Genomic DNA, 20,911 nt, shown 5'->3' with positions numbered 1-20,911 from the left:
CTGCATCCACCATATGCTGCCATGTTGGAAAGCGTCGTTTAACTCGAAGACTAACTTGGTGAAGCGTTATTACGTAGGACAACATGGCGTAACGGACTATATTTCGACGCATCAGTCTTCCCCGTTCGTCCTGCAACAGACATAAAAAAAAAAAAGGTCAAACGATGAAAGTAAATTAAGATTATTGCGGACTAAAAGCAAGGTTAATATTTTGAATATATTAACAGCAATTAACCAGTTGTATTTATTTTGTAATAAACAAAATAGTTTTAACATACAGATATTAAAATTAAATAATGTTATTTTAATAGTAGCTCACAGGATACCAAAACAACATGATACATCATCAAATACAGTTCGAGTTCGTTCCTCTAGTCGCTGCCTTAACTTAGATTTTGCGGGGAATTGTTATTCTGGCAATACTGTAATTTCAATGAATGGCAACACTGAAAATTCTTCAGGTTTATATTTTCTGTTGTAGAATAACATTATCTATGATTGTGGTAAGTTGCATTTCATTATCTCCTTTCACTTATGAATAAACAAGCAAAAGAAAAATGGCAAATTTTGCATTATTTTTAGTAAGTCAGACTCTTAAAATTAAATTTTTAAGATCCTTTTTAAGCATTTCTATTCGTTAGTATTTTTTATTTATTTTTAACGAGAAATATTATTATACAGTTTCTTATACGTTTTTAATGTAAAATGCTGACACCTTGATAGGTCTAACCAATTCTATTGTTTAAGCCGATGCTCTTTTCCTTTACATGATTTTACACTATGTTATTCAGAATATCTGTTCATACTCTATTCCAATCTGAAGACATTTAAACGAAAGTTGGAGATCCCCTTTTTATTATATATATATATATATATATATATATATATATATATATATATATATATATATATATATGAACGGTCATAGGGGCCGACTTCGGGGGGGGAAGGACACTTTTCCCCCAATATTTAAAAGTAAGGTCCTCCCCCCCAATATCATCCAGTCGAGTAAACATTAACAAAGAGAATGTCCGTCGCAAATTTCGTCGTGCCTTTAATTCAATATTAGGAACAGCCTTCTTATTCTATAGGAAATGCCATTTTCAAAACTGTGTATAATAGAGCACTGAAGCTTCAACTAACACTCTAGCAGTATTGATATGACAAGTGAAGATCAATGTGGTGCGCAAACTTGCAATGAAATTCCAAAATTTTCAACTTGAATTTGTTTTAATCCCTTTAGGAAAATTTGACTCAGGTCGTGCATTTCGCAGCGGACCGAATTCTGGGGTGGCTTTATCAAGCAGTTGACAGAAAACAGCTGAATATGGTGATATACTTATTCATTGTTTTGCCCCCCCAAATATTTTCAAGTCGGCGCCTATGTGAACGGCTGTAGTAAAAAGATCAATACATTTTTTTAAAATATGTCTTTCCCTGGAGAATTCCTAACTTGTGAGGAGAAATATGATGTTGGAAATTAAAACATTACGTATTTAATTCACGAATTAAGTTTCAGATCATGTTTACAACATCCTCTTTTACTGCATATATAAAATGGCTGAAAAGAGAATAAAATATATTGAATCTGAACTCAAAATTTTGTGCTCTTTAAAACAGTGATATTCAACATTTTTTTTCTCGCGTACCCCTAGACACAGTTCGCCATCGAATTGTGTACCCCCGAAGTTGTTTAAAAGAAATTACATCGAAATGAACTTATTAAACTTAATACACATGTTGTGTTGATTAAAAAGGGAAGACAAATAGAGGCCCAACAAAAGGACAATCAGTGTATCAATCAAAAGACTATTTAAACAGCACATCTGAAAAAAATTAACATGAGAAATTTCAAAATTTTCTTCAACTATGATCATTTTATTTACGTACACCGAGAAACATCTTCGCGTACCCCCGGTTGAATAGCACTGCTTTAAAACACTTGGGACACATCAAATGATCAGAACTAGCATTTGCTCCCCCTTTTGTCCCGTGTCCCGCTCTATCTCGGTCTCGTCTCGAGCAAGTCTCGGTGTCACTACTACCTCTAACAAGAAGAGGAGTGACAACGATAGATTTAGTGAGAAAAGTGTGTGAGTGAGAGAGAGAAGAGAATCGTGTTTGTTAGCATTACATTAACAGTCTCATTCATATTCTCCATAGTGAGAAAAGAGAGAAATCATGCTTGTAAGAATTACATTAACAGCTTCATTCATAATCTTCATAGTGAGAAAAGAGAAAGAAGAGAAAATCATGCTTGTAAGAATTACATTAACAGCTCCATTCATACTCTTCATAGTGAGAAAAGAGAAACAAGAGAAAGTCATGCTTGTAAGAGTTACATTACAGCTTCATTCATATTCTCCATAGTGAGAAAAGAGAAACAAGAGAATTTTGCTTGGAAGTATAGCCTAAGAGCCTCTATATAGTATCCATATGTATGACGCAATTTCGTTGTCTCCGGATCTGCCGTTGGATTAATTCGTGCCACGGTCATTGGGTCTAACTGCTTCAGGATCATGGGTCATGAAATTCGCGGCTTGTCCCTTCAATGCTTCTCAGAATATAACTTGTTCACAACCAATATCCTGAAGTGCTTTTTCTCCACTCTCTAATTTCTTTAAAAAATATATATATTTTCTCTCCCCGGTTTTTCGCAATATTTCCTCAGACTTCCTCCGGGCCTCCAAGCTAATTTCTACGTTCTTCTCCATAACCATTTTTTATTTTTTTAAATAGGACTTTTAACAATGTTCACGCTTCTATTTCGTACATTACAATATCTGATGAGAAATTATTTCAGAACTAGGCCGTCTTTTCTCAATTTTTTGTTGAAAATACAAAAATAATCTTTCCTTTATCTTCATGATATAATATTTCCTGCTTCTTCGCTATATTCTGAATAATGCAAAAGAAATATTCCCTGCTGCTTTGCTATATTCTGAATAATGCACAAGAAATATTCTCTGCTTCTTTGCTATATTTTGAATAATGCACAAGAAATATTCTCTGCTTCTTTGCTATATTCTGAATAATGCACAAGAATATTCCTTGCTTCTTTGCTATATTCTGAATAATGCAAAAGAAAGATGAAGGTCACATTGGCAACTAAATAATATCTTCAAAGTGTGTCCTTGAAACACAACGATGATATTAGTCGGTATTATTTAAGAAAATGAAACTGCGCAAAGGTTGCACAATAAGATATACACCGAAAATCAATCACCGTAGGAAAAGAAAAAAAAATTGCAATTGCACGACTTATACAGAAAAAAAATTGCAATTGCACGACTTATACATTTCAGTGAGATACCTATCCAATTATATGCAGATAACTACGAGGGTTATATCACCACCTTGGTTTCGGAGAAACTGCCAGCGAAAACACGAACAAAGAAAACAGAAAAAAAGAATATTCAGCCGAGTAAGTAAGCATCCTGTTTAAACCCTGTAGCAAGGCCGGATGCTGCAATTTATTCCTGAGATTTATCTGTAATTGAAGAGATTCGTTCTGCAATGCACCACAGGGGGATTCCCATGCCAGAACTAGTGACCTCTCTCTTTCAACACCGAACAACGCCACTATTCAATAATGTATTTTTATTCATGTCTTTTTATTTATTCCAAAAAGAAAATTAACACCCGCCCCGCCCCCTCTAGCAGCATTTTCCGGTGCTTTCTAAAAAAAGAGTTTTGGCGATCGGTTGCGAAAAAAAAATTAAAAAACAGTGAAGGAAACAATGAATTAAACTTTCAAGGACAGGTTCCGCCATTTTGTAACTAAAAAAAAATGTAACACACCTTACCTTGTTATTTTTGCTTCACTGCCCATTTTAATTAGGGAGATATTTACAAAAGGAACTAAATTAAAATTATTTACATATTTTAGGGTATTCACGCAGCAGAAGCACAACAGCAAAGTGGAGATAGGAATGAAATGTCCACAATCTGCGGGGGAAAAAATCGTCTGGAACATGGCTTTGTCGGTATCAGGCGCTATACTCCATTCAGTTAAATTTGTTGACCTTTATTTTAAAATATACCATGCAAACATCCCCATAATCTGGAATAAATTACTAAGTAGTTACTATTAAACGTTGTTATAGTGCCCTTACGATCTCATATCCCCGTAAACTAGGGTGACCAAATTATCAACTAGAAAAAACGGGACAACTTTTTACTTTTGGATAGGTTGCGCCCTAAATATATAATTTTTGCCTCTCCGTTCTCTATTTCTCTCTCTCTCTCTCTCTTTCTTTCTTTCTTTCTATCTTTCACAAAAAAGGGCAAATTTACACTTTGAATATGAAACATGGAATATGAAAAAATATATGAAACATTCATCAATATCTGTCAATCAACAAAATCTGTCATCGGCAGAATTTATAACGAATTACTCTCAACATCAGATTCCAACTCCCTTTATTTTCTTTTTCTTACTTTTAAACATTATTTTACTTACAATTACTTTTTTTTTTTTCTTTCTTTCAGTTTTATAGTTCTAACCTTTGTTCCCCCTTTCGTCAATGACAGTATGTTACATCTTAGTTAAATCACGGAAACACTGTACTGTACTGGTGACAGCACCTCAGTCTTCCACCGCCCGAAACAGAGTAAAAACAGTTTGTTTTTCATAAGACTTTTTAGCCCCTTGCACTGCCGTCTGCGGAGTGGGAGTCTTTGAGGGAGAGGCCTAGGAGGGAAAACAATGCAGCCACCACTTCCAATATCGCAAACGTCGTAATGATGATGCTCAGTAATTAGACATATTAAAATATAATCACATAGCTTAGAAAATAATGATATAAATTGGGAAATTTTAGATTGGAAAGTTTTTTGTACCCAATGTACGTAAATACGGGACATTCTGGCGTCCCGGGAAAATTTTTCGGGACACCGGGAATGGTAGTGAAAAATCGGGACAATCCCATTTTTACGGGACGGTTGGTCACCCTACCGTAAACTCTTATCCAAATTGTGGTATCGAAGCAGAGTTGCCAACTTTTGAACATGGAAATACCGGACACCGTACTGGAGCACATATGCTCTTAAAGATTGTAATATCATCGCTCGTCAAAAAATGTGAAAACCCTGAAAGTGGTTATTTCACATAAAATTGAGCGAGCGATTCGGAGTTCGAATTTAATAACTTACTTCTGAACTCTGAGCCATTTATTAAACTAACTTATTTCAGTTTTTTGGTTGAGTCGGCACATGTAATTTTTGTAGTTGATTTTGAGTTCAACGTCCCTTTCAGCAGCGAGGCTATATGAGACGTGGACATACTGATTAACGTGGAATCCGAATCGTATGAGCTCGTCTACCATTGTATTTAAAACAGAAAAGCAAATATAATTGGCAATATACCGGTAATTATAGCATGCACAAAACATACTATAAAAATAAATCTTTCTGGCTTCACTGGGACTGGTAATGTCTCATAATGCCTTCAGACTTTTACTGGATGTGGATGTATTATTTAATTGGAAGATGTAACTGAGCATGAAGCGGTGCTAGCTGCGCTCTTGAAAATGTATTTTTGTTGAACTTTAGCAGTTTTGATAAGTTCAGTAAATTTTCCTATCTTCAACTCTTCAGCATATTCCGCGCACGACAGGTCGATATCAAAGCTAATTATAAGCTCTGCTTTAACCATATTCATCGACAAACGATAGATACTTTTCGTCACTAGAAAATAGGACTATAGTGCGTCCAGTAAGAGAACGTCTCTGACAGCTCGGAGTGACATTGCCACTACTCGCGTGTCAAGGTTTTTTTTTTCGGTGCAACTGTAGTGGCAATTTAATTAATGGTATAAGACAGAGTGATCGTGGTTGGTAACACTGGTATCAAAGTAGGGGCTGGAATGTCCTACCGCATGTGGTAAGAAACGTCAGAGACCATCTCTTGTTGGCCGTGCTTATAGTAAGAGGAAAAATTACCGAACATTTAACATCCAGTTTTGACGTCGTACCGGACATTGGATAACAAGATCAAAAACCGAATTGTCCGCTAAAATACCGGACAGTTGGAAAGGTGTTGTTGTCAACTTATCTCAAATAGGAAGCAAAAATTGCACTCAGTTTCGATCCTATTGCCAACTGACCAGTATGTTTGTTAGGCTCAATTACATATTTCAAGATTTAAAATACAAATATTATGAGCGGGTACCCTATGTTGAAGCCCTATGTAAGAGTTAGCAGTCCTACGTCGAAGCCATAATTCTGAATTTAAAAATATATATAACTGGTTCTACTCTCAACTTTAGCAATTCAAATGCTGAAGATTCATTATTACTCTATATAAAAATGCTGATAAGCAGATTTGTAGTTCTCCAGGTTAGACTGGGTTCTGGGTATGGTGAGTGACCGGCTGCATCACTGCTACCTTCATTATAGTACCTAAGTATACGCCCATACCCGCCTTCTTTTCAACGATGTCGGCCCTCGTAGCCGAGCGTGCTAGCGCAACATGCTAGTAATGAAAATCGTTCTTTTCAACAATGTGTTTCCTTCATTGTTACTGCTATTAATATCCCATTGTTGATATACCCAATGAAAAATTGTTAATCCTCACTTAGGATAGATATTAGAGGGGTGATCAGAAAGTAAGGTTACATATCTTGAAGTGAAACGTGTATCTATTATTTCATACAACCAATACAGCCAACAGATAGAACACACATTAGATTATTTTAAGACAGTCTCCATATCGGTTGAGGCGCTTGTCTCATCGTGGGGTGAGTTTAAATATTCCCTTCTGGTAAAAATCCTGAGTCTTTGCGTGTTCAGCAATGTTGTCCCGAAGTGTTTCACCTCCTCATTTGAAGCGAAGCGACAGCCTCTTACCAGCTCCTATAAGTACGGGAATAGGTGAAAGTCGCTTGAAGCGAGGTCCGAGCTGTAGGGAGGGTGGTCGATAATGTTCCAGCGTGCTGGGTCAGCGGCCACTGCGCTTCTCGTCGGTGACGTTTTCTCTACCAACCATAAACTTTCAACACCATTCTGCGACACGCTGACGAGACATTACAGCCTCTCCGTAAATCTCTACCAGCTGTCGGTGAATTTCAGCATGTTTTGTCCACAGAAATCGTTCAAGTGAGCGGATTTCTTCACGAGGCCAGTTTTCCAAATAAGTCGCCATTTGTGTTTTACATCTACGCCATTTGTGTGGAATTGTGTCTACAACTAGCATCGTAGGCGGCAGGTAGCTGAAACTCTGCACAGTTGCCAACACCATATAATAAAATTACCACACACTCCTTATTCCTCTCTAACAGATGAAACTCCAGCAATATCGGCCTTGTAACCTTAGTTTCTGATGCTCCCTCGTAATGAATTAAATTCAAGATTTAAGTTTTTAAAATTATTCCTACGCATGTCAGAGATGTGTGTTTTATACCTACAGAATTTAAAAAAAAATAACCAGAGAAATAAATAATGAGTTTGCTACACTTACCTGCCCAGGTATGGCAGCACTTACGAATAGCGCTAGCGAATCCGGCCACGGAAGGAGCCTATATTGTTCCCACCATCTTCTCACAATTAACGTTACATAAAAACCTAATACGAATGACATAGGAATATTCTCGCTTTGTGTACTGAAATACTGTCGAATTTTCTCGAACACTCTGCAAAAGAAAAAAAAACAATAGATTTACAGTATATTGTATATTACAGTAACGAGAAATGCATAAATTATTAATACAATAGAGCTACAATTATCCGAATTCCAGTCACCCGGATCGATATAAGAAAAAAAAAAACAATTACCAGCGTCACAGTGTACACCACGCAAAGGAGTTTAGTTTGTCACAGTATATACAACGTGAAAATTATCAGCATCAAAGTATATAGCATGTGAAGAAGTTTGGTTTGACAGTATATACAACGTGAAAAATATGTTAGCGTCACAGCGTAAACCACATGAAGAAGTTTGGTTTGTCACAGTGTATACGTGAATAAGTTAGTGTCACAATGTACATCACGTGAGGGAATTTGGTTTGTACAGTGTACACAACGTGAAAAACTTAAGTTTGAACCTTTGCATTTCCTCCCCATCTTCCACTCTATTCTCAAAAACTTTAAAACAAAATGTGAATTAATATTTGAAAATAGAAAATAATTAAGTTGTTAGATTTGTCGAATACAAAGTCCATTTAGTTTCATTTTAATGCTGTATTCCATGGGCAGATTAATATTTTGCATCCTGAGCATTATACTAACCCGATAACATCAATAGCACTGCGGGTAGTCTGTCAAGAAGGGTGATCCCATAGGAATACAAGAGGAATCGATTTTTGATTATACATAACTTGGAATAAGCTGGATGGACCACATTCATTAATGAACTCGGTTTTTTAACTTTTGACTCTACATCCTGCCCAAAACTGACGGTGATCCATCAAGTAGCTTTTGAGATTTTGTGTCTCCCGGACGGACACACGGTTAGGATAAATATTTCTGGGAGATTTTAGTAAACCAAATAAATTCCTTTATATATATATATAGGGTGTACCAACAGTCACGAAGGGCATATAACTATGAATAGCGTTATTTTATTTATCATTAGTTTCCATTGATATTTCACGAACTTAAAGCTCAAGGATGGGAGATTGTTCACACTTATGTGTGAAACATAATCTTAGGTAAATGTTCACCACTATGGGCCTCTCAGATACGGGCCCAGTGTAGCACATGAATCATTATATGTGTCAACACGTTTTGGGGCAGTGAACACCCAAGCGAACTGCATCCTGTGAAGTACACTGTGAGGGGTGGTACAACGTCATAAATGTTGGGTTATAGTTCTTTCCAGATGATGCAGGAAATGCAGTAACGATGATTGGTGATCAATATCAAAACATGATTGATACTATTGTGCATCCTGCAGTGGACAACATGCTTGAGATGTGCTTTCAACAAGATGGGGCCACAGGACATACGCCAAGGGCCTCAATTGGGCTTCTGAGGACTATTCTTGGCCAATCTCGCGAAACACTAACATAAACTGGCCCTCCCGTTCGCCTGACCTTACTCCTCTTTAATACTTTCTTTGGGATTATCTGAAGAACATAGTGTATCTGAACAAAGAATAAACAATACAGCACCTCAAGTACAATATTTGTTCAGAAATATGGACATTCGGATCAGAAGTGTTGACCTCTGTCAAGAAGCATGTGCTATACAGGGCCTGTATCTGTAAGCCCATAATTGCGGACACTTACCTGAGATTATCTTCCACACATAAGAATACGCAATCTCTAATCATAGATCTTTAAGTCTGTGAAATATCAATGGAAACTAATTATAAATAAACAAGTTATTCCCGGTTATAACCCCTTATTTACTCTTGGCGCACCCGGTATATAAAGAAATGCGAACTGTATGTATTCGTTCGTCAAAAATATAATTTCCTTCAAATTATAATTTAAACCAAAGTTAAAATTTATTGTCTTATTTAGCCTTGATTCTGATAAAGGACCCAAATGCAAAAGTCTATATTTCTACAGTGAAAAAATCCGTTCTCCGAACAGCAGTACACTGCACAAATATACGGAATCCTCGTGTTTACTACAGAAATCAGTACGAAGCATACGTTATCCGCATGCTACATAGGCACTGCCCTTACATGTTACATCATGCCGTTGCAGGATGTCTGATATCTAACAGTCTTCCTTATATTACACATATATGTATGTTACCTTCGGCAGCTATATAGGGTGTTTGAAAACAACATCGACAACGTTTGGGAGGTGATTCCTGACATTAAGATAAAACGAAAAGTACAGATCAACCTGGGTGCACAAATGCTTCCTTTCGCAGTTATAGGCTACCGAAATAATGAAAAATTGAATTTTAAAGCTTCCTAGATCCAAAACTATGGGACCTACCGCAGTCATGTCAAGACATCACTTAGAAACTAATACGTGCGCTATCCAAAAATACATGTTTCAGATTCCTAAGGTACTCATGCAACAATTTTTATAGAGTCAGTTTGGCTACGGGCATATCATTTGAAGTACTCAGAAACTATCTGTATAAAAATTGTTGTGGAAGTACCGCAGGATTCTCAAACATGGATATTTGGATAAGGCACATACTAGTGCCTAAATAAAATCTTGATCCAACTACGGTAGGTCTCATACTTTTGGAGCTATGGACCTTTAAATTTCATTTTGTCATGTTTTCGGCAGCCTATAACTTTGAAAGAAAGCATTTGTGCACCCAGGTTGGTCTATATTTTTCGTCTTGTCGGTGTTGTTTTGAAACACCCTGTATGTTATATACGTAAATTTGTATGTGAGATCCTGACCGCCTCTATTGTTTCGTACGGACAGTACGTATAGATGGAACACTTATACGGAAAATGTTATAAAACATGTGTTTTCAGTTATACGTTTGCTGTACGTTAAGTCCAAAAACTACAGGATTTTCAAATGTAACATACGATTTTACGTACACGATATACATTTTTTCTCAGTGCATAGTTCTAAGTCTACATTTGTATATTTCATCTGTTGTCACAAATACTTTATATCTCTATTCTCATATTTAAAGAAAATCAAAAGAATTTACTTTATTTTAGAAAGTCTAAATTGAACTTTCAAATTAAAAGCAGGTATGTTGAATACAATACGCCTTTATTATATTAACAAAAGCGATTTTAGTTTTTTTTTTTTTTATTTCACAATATTTTTAGTTTATGGCCCCAATCATTCAAATTTCTGTGCATATCTGGATTGCGTCTAGAACTCGGTCCGGATAATTGGAGTTACACTTTATTGTATTATTTTATTGCCAATCATAATAAATTAAAAATTAATCGGTAGCAGTTCTCGTGTAAACCACTGAAGAAGTTCACTTTGCATTCCGCGATATTTTCTGAAATAAATGGCAGTAGATGTCTACTAGGGACGGCCAGAACCGCTTCCTGATGGAAATGGTTCTAGATCCGGTTCCGGAACCGGTTTTTTGGGATCCAGGTCTGGAACAGTTTTTCGGATCCAGATCTGTAACTGGTTCCCAAGATCCGGTTCAGGAACCGGGTTTTCGGATCCAGCCTGGAACCGGTTCTGAAAACCGGATCTCCAAGAACCGGAACTTTGTGGCCATCTCTAATGTCTACCACTTCCGGTTATAGTAAAAAGTTTGAAAGAGGTAAAATATATTTTTGGTGCGTTTACATGATTGCAGAAAATTGCTTCTCGATATCTATTGCCGTATTTGCTCTATATTGATCAACGTAAAGAAACCGGAAATGGTTTATTTCTACCACTTCCGATTTGAATATAATCTCCAACACTGAACTTGATCCCTAACTTTTGAGGGTCTACAACTTGGACAAAATTGTTTGTCTCCCGGACGGACGAACCGACACACGAACGAATTATAAAGAGAGTTTTGGTAAACCAAACCACTTAATTAAGGAGTCTTATACTACGCACTTGGGTTCACTATTGCCGATGAAGGCACTCTATTTTCGGTATTGATCGGGCATCGTGAAGCAATTAGTAAGATATTTGAATTAGGAGGTGATCGAGGACATTTGAATAAGTTCAATAAATTTATCAAAACCGCCAGTTCTATGGTTCCTCGTGTTCTGAATAATGTGTGATGTCATGTTTTTCGCTTTTACGCTTTCAGACTGCCCTGGCTCAGAAACATGCAGCACGTGCCCACATGAACTTTTTTTTTTTTTTTAACTTTGATGTATGGAATAACCTCTTACACTCCTAGTTTGCCGGTATATTTATTAACACCTTGTATATTGTTCGGGTAAAATCAAGAAACAGGCTAACAACACTGGGCGAGAGCCCTCAACATTAGGAAGAGCACACACTGCTTTTAGACTTACTTTATTTATTTTACCCCCTCCCAAAAAATGTGGATGTGCGGAACACGGGAAGAATTTGCTGCTTCGAGCGGGAAACAAATGAGGGAGTCTTAGAAATGCTGGGGAGAAAAGAATAATTTTAGATATTATTAAGAAAAGGAAATACAACTGGTTAGGACATTGGCTAAGAAGAAATTGTATTATGAAGGACGTACTAGAGGGTATGGTGGCAGGAAAGAGAAGGAGAGGGCGAAGGAGACTACAATTAATCGACAGTATCAAAACAGAAAAATTGTAAGACTAAGCGTTTAGTGAAAAAACGTGGAACATCGAAGTTTCTCAGTTGCGGCAAGTGACCTGCCAATAATGGCAGAATACCTATGACGATGACCCCCTCCCCCCCAAAAAAAAAAACCTTCCTTACTGATTTTTATAAAAACACTATTTTTAACTGTTTTCGGTTATGAATATCTTGCTGACGCATTCCCTTGGAATTCCATGTTGGCAACACTGTACCATAACTATTATCTGCGCTGTTTCCAGTACAAATTGTTTATAAACAGTATTCAATGTATCACTTCCGTTTCAAAACGCCTGACTGTGACAAGAGACAAAGGAAGAAATGAAATTAGCAACAGGAACCGTGGTTCCATGACAAAGTAAAGGTCTCATAGTTGTTATATCATGCACACACGTGGTAGAACTTCGTCTCAATCGAAGGGAATGCGAGTGGATGACATATATTCAACATGAAATCATCATGAGGGATTTCACGTAATGTACCGTACATAATTAAAAATGTAGGTGTACTATTTCGAAATGGTTGACAAACCATATGCGTATCAACATACGAGCAAGGCAATTCAACAACAGGAACCAAAGTTAAAATCGTGTTGAAAGGTAGGTTGAGTTTGATTTTAATCATTTCTTCTCAGCTCCGAGACTATATGAGACTTGGACCTATTTAATAGCCTGACATACTAAAAATAATACAACATTTATCATTTTTCTTTTGCTTGTTTTAAAATAAGTAAAACCAGATAATGAAATGCAACTTAACGTAATCACAGATAATGTTATTCCACAACAGAAAATATGAACCTGAAGAATTTTTAGTGTTGCCATCCCTGAAATTACAGTGTTGCTAGAATAACATTTCCCCAAAATGGAAAGGCAGCGACTAGAGGAACGAACTCAACTCATTTGATTATATATAATGTTCTTTTGGAATGCTGTGAAGTATTTTTTATATATTATTTAATTTTAATAACTGTAGGTTAAAACTATTTTGTTTATTACAAGCTAAATACAACTATTACTTAAAAAAGTAGTTCACCGGATACCAAGACAACATGATACATAATCAAATGCAGTTGAGGTCGTTCCTCTAATCGCTGCCTTAACTTAGATTTGGGGGGAAATGTTATTCTGGCAACACTGTAATTTCTATGAATGGCAATGCTGAAAATTCTTCAGGTTCATATTTTCTATTGTAGAATTACATTATCTAGTTGTATTTCAATATCTCCTTTCACTTATGAAGAACAAGCCTTAGAAAAATGGTAAAATTTGCATTGTTTTTAGTATGTCAGGTTATTAACGTGGGATACGAACACCATATTATTTCGTATATAAATACAAGCTTTTTTGTTGTAAATTTATGCTGAAATTATTCACATTCTGCCGTGAGTAAAACAATATATGAGTTCTTGAGAACTGGCTTATTTCAGTAAAACAAAATTTTACTATAACATTAATATCAAAGATCCCAGCATTTCATTACTTATGGTTTACTGTATTACCTGAATGCAGAACTTGCTCACATGTCTGCTACCATTCTCAACCAACTTTCTGAAGCGTTTCATCTTGTTTCTTTGAATTCTATTCAACATATGAGGATTCTGTTATACTTGTTATCGTTTCAGCGTATACAAGGTATTTCAAAAAACACCGACATGGTTTGGGATATGATTCCTGACACCAAGATAAGACAAAAAGTATAGACTAACCTGGGTGCACAAATACTGCCTTTCGGAGTTATAGGCTTCCAAAAAGATATAAAAATGAACTTTTGAAGGTCTATAGCTCCAATATTATGGGACCTACCGTAGTCGGGTCAAAAGTTCACTTAGGAACTAGCATGTGCCCTATCTAAATATCCAAGTATCGAAATCCTGCGGTACTTCTGCAAAATTTTCTAGAAAGATAGTGAGTGAGTGCTTCAAATTATATGCCCATAGCCAAACTCCCTTTATAAAAATTGTTGCCTGAGTACGACAGGATTCTGAAACTTGGATATTTGGATAGGGCACATATTAGTTCCTACGTGAAGTCTTGATCCAACTACAGTAGGTCCCATAGTATTGGAGCTATGGACCTTTAACGTTAATTTTTTCATGTTTTCGACAGCCGAAAGGAAGCATTTGTGCATCGAGGATAAGGAAGCATTTTTATCTTATCTTGGTGTCAGGAATCATCTCCCAAACGTTTCGGTATTGCTTTGAAACACCCTGTATATGTACCTATTTGGCGAAGAATATCAGAACGAGTTAAGATGGCGAAGTAATAAATAATAATAACAATCATAATAAACTACGCCAAAATTTTCCATTAAAACTTACGAATTATTTCCATTGGTTAGGAGTGAAATGGGTCAAGGGTTAAGTAATCGAATCCTTAACTTAGAAAAAAAAATAAACGAAAAGATATAGAAATAACGAAAGGAAGAAAATAAAGAAAGAAAAGAGAAAGGAAAGGAATAAATAAAAAGAAACAAAAAGAAATTAAAAAGAAAACGGAAGAAAGAAAAGAAATAAATAAAAAATGACAAAAATGAAAGTAAGTAAAAACAGAAAAAAAATCTTGTTTTTACAGTATACACTATTTGTAAATTGTAACGGGATTTTTCAATCAATTCTGTTCGTAATTTTATTTTTTGTTTTTGAAAATGAAAATTCCATGATTTCGTGGACAATTTCGTCACTCCTTGACAAAACATCAATCGGTTTGAAAAAAAAAAATCAAAATGAGTCTTCTTCCATGGTCGCTATTTCATCTTCAGTTGCGAATAATCAGATCTACAGGTTCTCTAGCAAGGCGGAAGCAAGGAGAGCAGGAATAGGATGCCCAGTTATTTTCCTATCTGGTTCAAAAAGGTGTTAATGACAAACTAGAAATTAAGACTTGGAATGGATGGGTACATGTTGTAGGGATATCACCCATACAAGTACTGTATAATTATGGCTTCACGTCAATTACTCCTTTTAAATTTTGGCTTTTTAAAGCTAAATTATCGACTTTTAGTCAAGCAGCTACAGCATCATCCCTATTTACCCTACGATCATGGTTTGTACCTCATTCTCTTCAGAATAGAACAGCCTTTCAAACGGTGCCATTCACATTTGACTATCATGTTCCTGAGATGGAAATTTTGGGAGAAATCGGGATTTTTCTGATTTTTAAAAAATTTTGAACCCCTCTGGACCCCTCCTTTATTAACGCACAGATCTCAAAATCAACTAAAAATTAGTAAGGGGTGTACTACATGTGTGAAAAAATGAAATGAAATCTTTGAGTTTTACGTCCCACGGTTATGCCGGTTAGGCTAAAGGAGACGGTGAAGGTGAGTAATGAATGAAATGGTGGAATGAAGAAAGTGGGAGGAAACGGGGGAACCCCGAGAAAACCCACGCACACGGTGTTTGTCCACCACAAAGTTCACTTGGCGGGGGCTGGGATCGAACCCGAGACCCCAAGCACCAGAGGTGAACTGTACTACATGTGTGTATAGAATTTCAAGCTTCTATCTTTATTAGTAAGGGCGGGAAAAATATTTACTAATAGCACCACAATGCTCCACATTACTCCAAAAGACCCGAATGTAACAAAAATTTTCTGAGACATCCCTGTTTATCCCAGGGTCATGGTTCGTACATCATTCTCCTTAGAATAGAACAGACTTTCAAACGATACCATTCACATGTCTACATTATGTATCTGAGGCGAGAAAATCGCGAAAAAAGGTATTTTAAAAAATCTTTTTGCCCCTCCGGACTTCCTCTATACAGTGCAGAGAGCTGAGAGATCTGAAAAATATTATGGTGTGCACTGAATGTGTGTGCAAAATTTTTGTCTTCTAGGCGCAAAAATAAGCCCGCCAAAAACAATACCCCAGATTCTCGTGTAAAACAGGATCTCAGGTAAAAATTCCCTGAGACACCCTATTTATCCTAGGATCATGGTTCGTATATCATTCTTTTCAGAATAGAACAGCCTTTCAAACGGTGCTATTTACATCCCTCCATCATATATCTGAGGCGGGAAAATCGCGAAAAATTGATTTTTGTTTAAAAGTACCCCTTTCGTTACCTTTTTGTTCGTCTTTACCCCCTGTTTTAACGCAGAGATCTGAAAAAAAAATGAAAAATACTAAAGGTGCACTGAATATGTGTGCAAAATTTTAGTCTTCTAGCTGCAAAAATAAGCCCGCCAAGAATAATAAAAACAGGCATAACAAAAAAAAAGTGTTTTTTAAAGTTATAACGTCACCACACTCTTATGTCTCGACGCAGAAAGGTGTGAAATCATAGGCAACTTATTCTACAGTGCCTCCCAGCTTGAAAAAACGAAGTAAAAAGCTTTATTGGTACTTTTTTTAATCGAATAACGAAGACACTACACTAGTACCTAAATATATAGGCACTAAAATTTAAAAGGGTATACTTCCGTTATATAACACTTGACTTCCTACAGCGTCTAAAGAAAAGAGGATGTTCTGGATCCGGGAGCAGCAATTCTTCCCGTATTGCGTCTGCAATGGACTCTGCTTACACTTACATAGTAAGAGAGTCCAATGAAACGCCATTGTCAATCTTATTGTTACATCCGTGTTCTCTCCTAACGGTGTATGATTTGCGTCACTTTGGCAGTCACACACGTGTGAAGCAGACATAATGGATAATTTTCTCCTTTCGTCTGTTCTATTATGAAAGTGTCACATATGCGTAAAGAAAGCATTAAAAAAAATATATGTTGAAAGCTCATAACACATAAATTGAAGTAATTAAAAGAAAACTAACCATTACAAAATAGCAGAAGACTCATTTTCATAATAGTCATTTAAAACAGGTCTTACGATGCGATATGAAGATTGCATTTTGTGTTTGCGTCACAACTTACACGATTGTTCCAGATGCTATTTGGATTAATGGACAAATCCCCGATAAGAAACTTGAACTAAAAAGTTTGATAAACACCTGCGTCTATCATTATTTACGTGCATGGTGTGTTACAAAACTATAAAAAAAAAAGAAAAAAAAAAGAAAATAATGTACAACCACACGTTGCTAAAAGGGAAAGAGGAAGTATTTTGTGTATCCGAATGATCAGTGTCTTTGAGTTTCCAGCATGTAGTTCCGGATTTGACTCCCAATAACATCCCAGGTTTATTATTATTATTATTATTATTATTATTATTATTATTATTATTATTATATTTGCTTCACGTTATGTAACTTGAAAGATCACCACAGAAATGGAAAGCACGTTGGATATAATTCTATTTCAAACCAAGCGATTCAAATCATTCAATCTAAATCCAGCTTCAGATTATCTTTCAATCTCATTCTCGGATAACCCAAAGGTCTTTTTCCAGTGCCTTTCCGAATAACCTAGGCACTCCGCGAATATTATGAGGGATGATCGGAAAGTAAGGTTACACATTTTGCTATATATTATTTCATACAACCAATACAGCAAACAGATATTACATACATTAGATTATTTTTCAACACAGTCTTCATATCGGTTGAAGCACTTGTCGCATCATGGGATGAGTTTGAAGATTCCCTTCTGGTAAAAATCCTGTCCTTGCGTGTTCAGCTACGTTGTCACGAAATGTTTTTACCTTCTCGTCTGAAGCGAAGCGACAGCCTCCTAGGTACTCCTTCAAGTGCGGGAATACGTGAAAGTCGCTTAGAGTGAGGTCCGGGCTGTAGGGAGGGTTGTCGATGATGTCCCAGCAAAACTGCTTCAACAGCGTAGTTCTCTTGATGACATTTTCTCTACCAGCTGTACACTTTCGACACCATTTTGCGATATGCTGACGAGACACTACGGTCTCTCCGTAAACCTCTACCAGCTGCCGGTGAATTTCCGGCACATTTCGCCCACAGAAATCGAGTAATTGAGAGAACTGTTTCGCGAGACCAGTTTTCCAAACAAGTCGCCATTTGTATTTACCTACGACTAGCGCCGTAGCTGGTAGATGGGTGGAAGAAATTCTGCACAGTTGCCAACTCCATGTATTAAAATTACCGTACTCTCCTCACTCTTCTATAACAGACGAAACTCCAGAAATATCGGCCTTGTAATCTTAGTTTCTGATCCTCCCTCGTATTAGAATCGCCGATGAGGTGAGACGACACTATGAGTCAATATTATTTGCAGTAAATACAGTGAATTTGTGAAAAAGAGTTGGCAACATTACTTTTTGAATTTTTAACTCTTTCTTACATGTTAGACGTTGACATTACTGCTCAGATAAGAAAGTTACAGTGAGGAAGCATCTGTACGAACTTGAAATTGAATTATTTGGGTTCTTTGGAGATAAAAATGCCGTATAAATAAATGTATATCTGTAGTATTGCTATGGTGTCAGTACAATAATTTAAAAATGGGTAGTGACAAAACCTGGTGATTCGTGAAGATATACTTTTTGCATCCTCGAGATGAAACTGGGCCTAACTAAGCGGGATATGGGCTCACTTTAGTTATGTTAGATAGAGTACCTAACAGAGATGTACCAATTTGTGCCCATTGCCATTGAATCCAGTGGATCCTGGGGCAAAGAAGGCCTCAGCTTTATAAAGAAAGTAGGTAAACGCATCACTCAATTATCTGGTGATGATAGAGCAAGCACCTTCCTAATTCAGAGAATAAGTATGGCAGTGCAAAGAGGTAATGTAACTTCTGTATTAGGAACCATACCACCAGGTAAAGAGCTAGAGGAGATTTTTCTTCTTTAAAACACCTTTCTTTATGTCATCTGATTTTTTTTATGCTAGAAGAAGAAGAAATTTGATTTGTATATAAAGTTACCTCTACTACGTGATTTGCTTTAGGATTGTTCTATTGTTCAAAAATGTGTTATGTTAGTATAGAATTTTCTGTTAGGGTGTATCGCTTTGTTTGTAAGTATTCATGCTACGAATAACTGCCTTGATGGCCAAGCTAAGTGGGCATTGAAATAATGCTAACAACTCACAATGGAGCCAAATTATCACATAGATTCTTCTTGTCACAATTTATTTACTTCTTAAGAGTTACATCACAGTTGTTCATCAATGAATACCTAGTCCCATAATCCAGCATATACTCTCAGAACTTCCACTATTTCAAATCCACACACGGTACAAATAACTCCTAAAACTTTAACTTGGAACAAACTATCCGACCTCAACTTACACAAAATCTATAATGTCTGTTTACGCAGACAAATATTGCTACATACAACTCACCTAAGTATATAATTCAACTTGGAATTACTTTTAGAGCCACTACTTCTAACACATTGCAGAATCCCCATTACTTCAACATGAATTTACAGACAAAATAGCTTGTATTTATATATACAATGTAATATGATGTACTGTATTGTAAGTTGTATTTCTGTAACTTTTCTAGCACACCAAATAAATGTTTTACAAAGTACATCTTGATCTGAATTTTTTAAATAGTCTTTCTTCTGAACATTCCCAGACATAAAAAGACTGTTCCACCACCGCACATGAATTCAACTGAGATTCTGGCACGTTGCTTTGTGACAAGAAAATCGTCAAGAGTACATTAATGGAATAATGCTTATGGGTTACCTTTGAACGCGCTATTCTGCTCGACCGACTGCATGTATGTGTGAAAAATGACTAATATTATCTGAATAGTAAAATAATATAAGAAAAATATTTATATTATAAAACAGGATGAACTTAAATTATGTTTCAAAAAAAGTAGGGATGGCCAAAATTCTCCGGAATCCGGAAAAATTCCAGAATTCAGAAAAATTCTGATGTCGGAAAAATTCTGGAATTCGGAAAAAATTGAAATTAAGAAAATTCAAGAATTCAGAAAAATTAAAGATTTTTCAGAAATCAGAATTTTTTAAATTCCGGATTTTTCCGAAATAGGAATTCTTCCGACTTTACTTTCCGGATTCCGGAAAGTAAAAATTCTGGAATTGGCGATCCCTAAGAAAAAGAAGTTAAATACAAGTAAAAAGACACTTTATTTGTTATATTGAAAGTTCAAAAATCGTTAAAAGAGGGGCAATTGGAAAGGGCAGAAGGCAATTGCCCCCCTCCTGAGAAATAGGTTTTAATCAATAATATACTTATATACTAAATATAAAACGTAAAATTGTTATGTAAATGAAGAATCTTGCTCCATCTAGCAAAATCTGAAATTATACTTCTGAGTTAAAATGAAATGTTTTTACACATTAAACAGAGTAAAAGGAAGAAGCTCCTAATTATCGATATTTCATTATACTGTTGTTTGCTACAGCAATATTTTACTATGAACTGTTTATGAGTCCTTCCACTGGCTCTCGACTCCATAGGTATTTTGTCATTAACTACGTGAATGTAAATTAAATAAATAATGAATGAATAAATAAAAACAAATACTTACATTTTTTGTGTATCGTTAAGTCCATATCTGTACACGAAATTTATTGCGAAATATAAACAAAGATAAGCTAGAAGTTCTCTCCATATTAACTTATACACACTTCCCCGCCATCTGGAAAACAGAAAAAAAAAAACTAATTAGATTTTATTTCACAAAACTTGCATGTATTAAATGTGCATTAAAACTAAGTTAAAAATATCAGTTTGGCTAAATTGAACTAAAGAAATTGGCCAAGAGAAATCTTTCAAAACAAATATACAGTGAAGTTTCTAGGTAAATGAACGTGCCCCTTACAGAGAAGGGGTTACACAAATTACATTCATGACAGCTCATGTGGTAATCGTAGGCATTGTCCAGGAAATATACATTAGTTCTAAATGTAAATATAGGC

The 20,911-nt window shown here is 36.0% G+C and overlaps 1 protein-coding gene across 1 annotated transcript in view; it reads right to left on the bottom strand.

Moving 5' to 3' along the window:
* LOC145676757 (bestrophin-4-like) overlaps positions 1-20,643 on the bottom strand; it is a 90,281-nt gene extending 69,638 nt beyond the window's left edge. The window contains exons 1-3 of the mRNA XM_081747568.1: positions 20,521-20,643; positions 7,459-7,630; positions 1-130 (exon numbers count right to left, since the gene is read on the bottom strand). Coding sequence (XP_081603694.1) covers positions 1-130; positions 7,459-7,578 — 250 coding nt within the window. The 5' untranslated portion in view covers positions 7,579-7,630; positions 20,521-20,643. The remainder of the gene's footprint in view (positions 131-7,458; positions 7,631-20,520) is intronic.
* Between the last annotated feature and the right edge of the window lie 268 nt (positions 20,644-20,911).

The sequence above is a fragment of the Thermobia domestica genome, unplaced genomic scaffold (genome assembly GCF_964235325.1).
Source record: "Thermobia domestica unplaced genomic scaffold, izTheDome1.hap1.1 HAP1_SCAFFOLD_339, whole genome shotgun sequence".
In the NCBI taxonomy this organism is placed as follows: domain Eukaryota; kingdom Metazoa; phylum Arthropoda; class Insecta; order Zygentoma; family Lepismatidae; genus Thermobia; species Thermobia domestica.
This window is presented reverse-complemented; position numbering and strand designations above follow the sequence as displayed.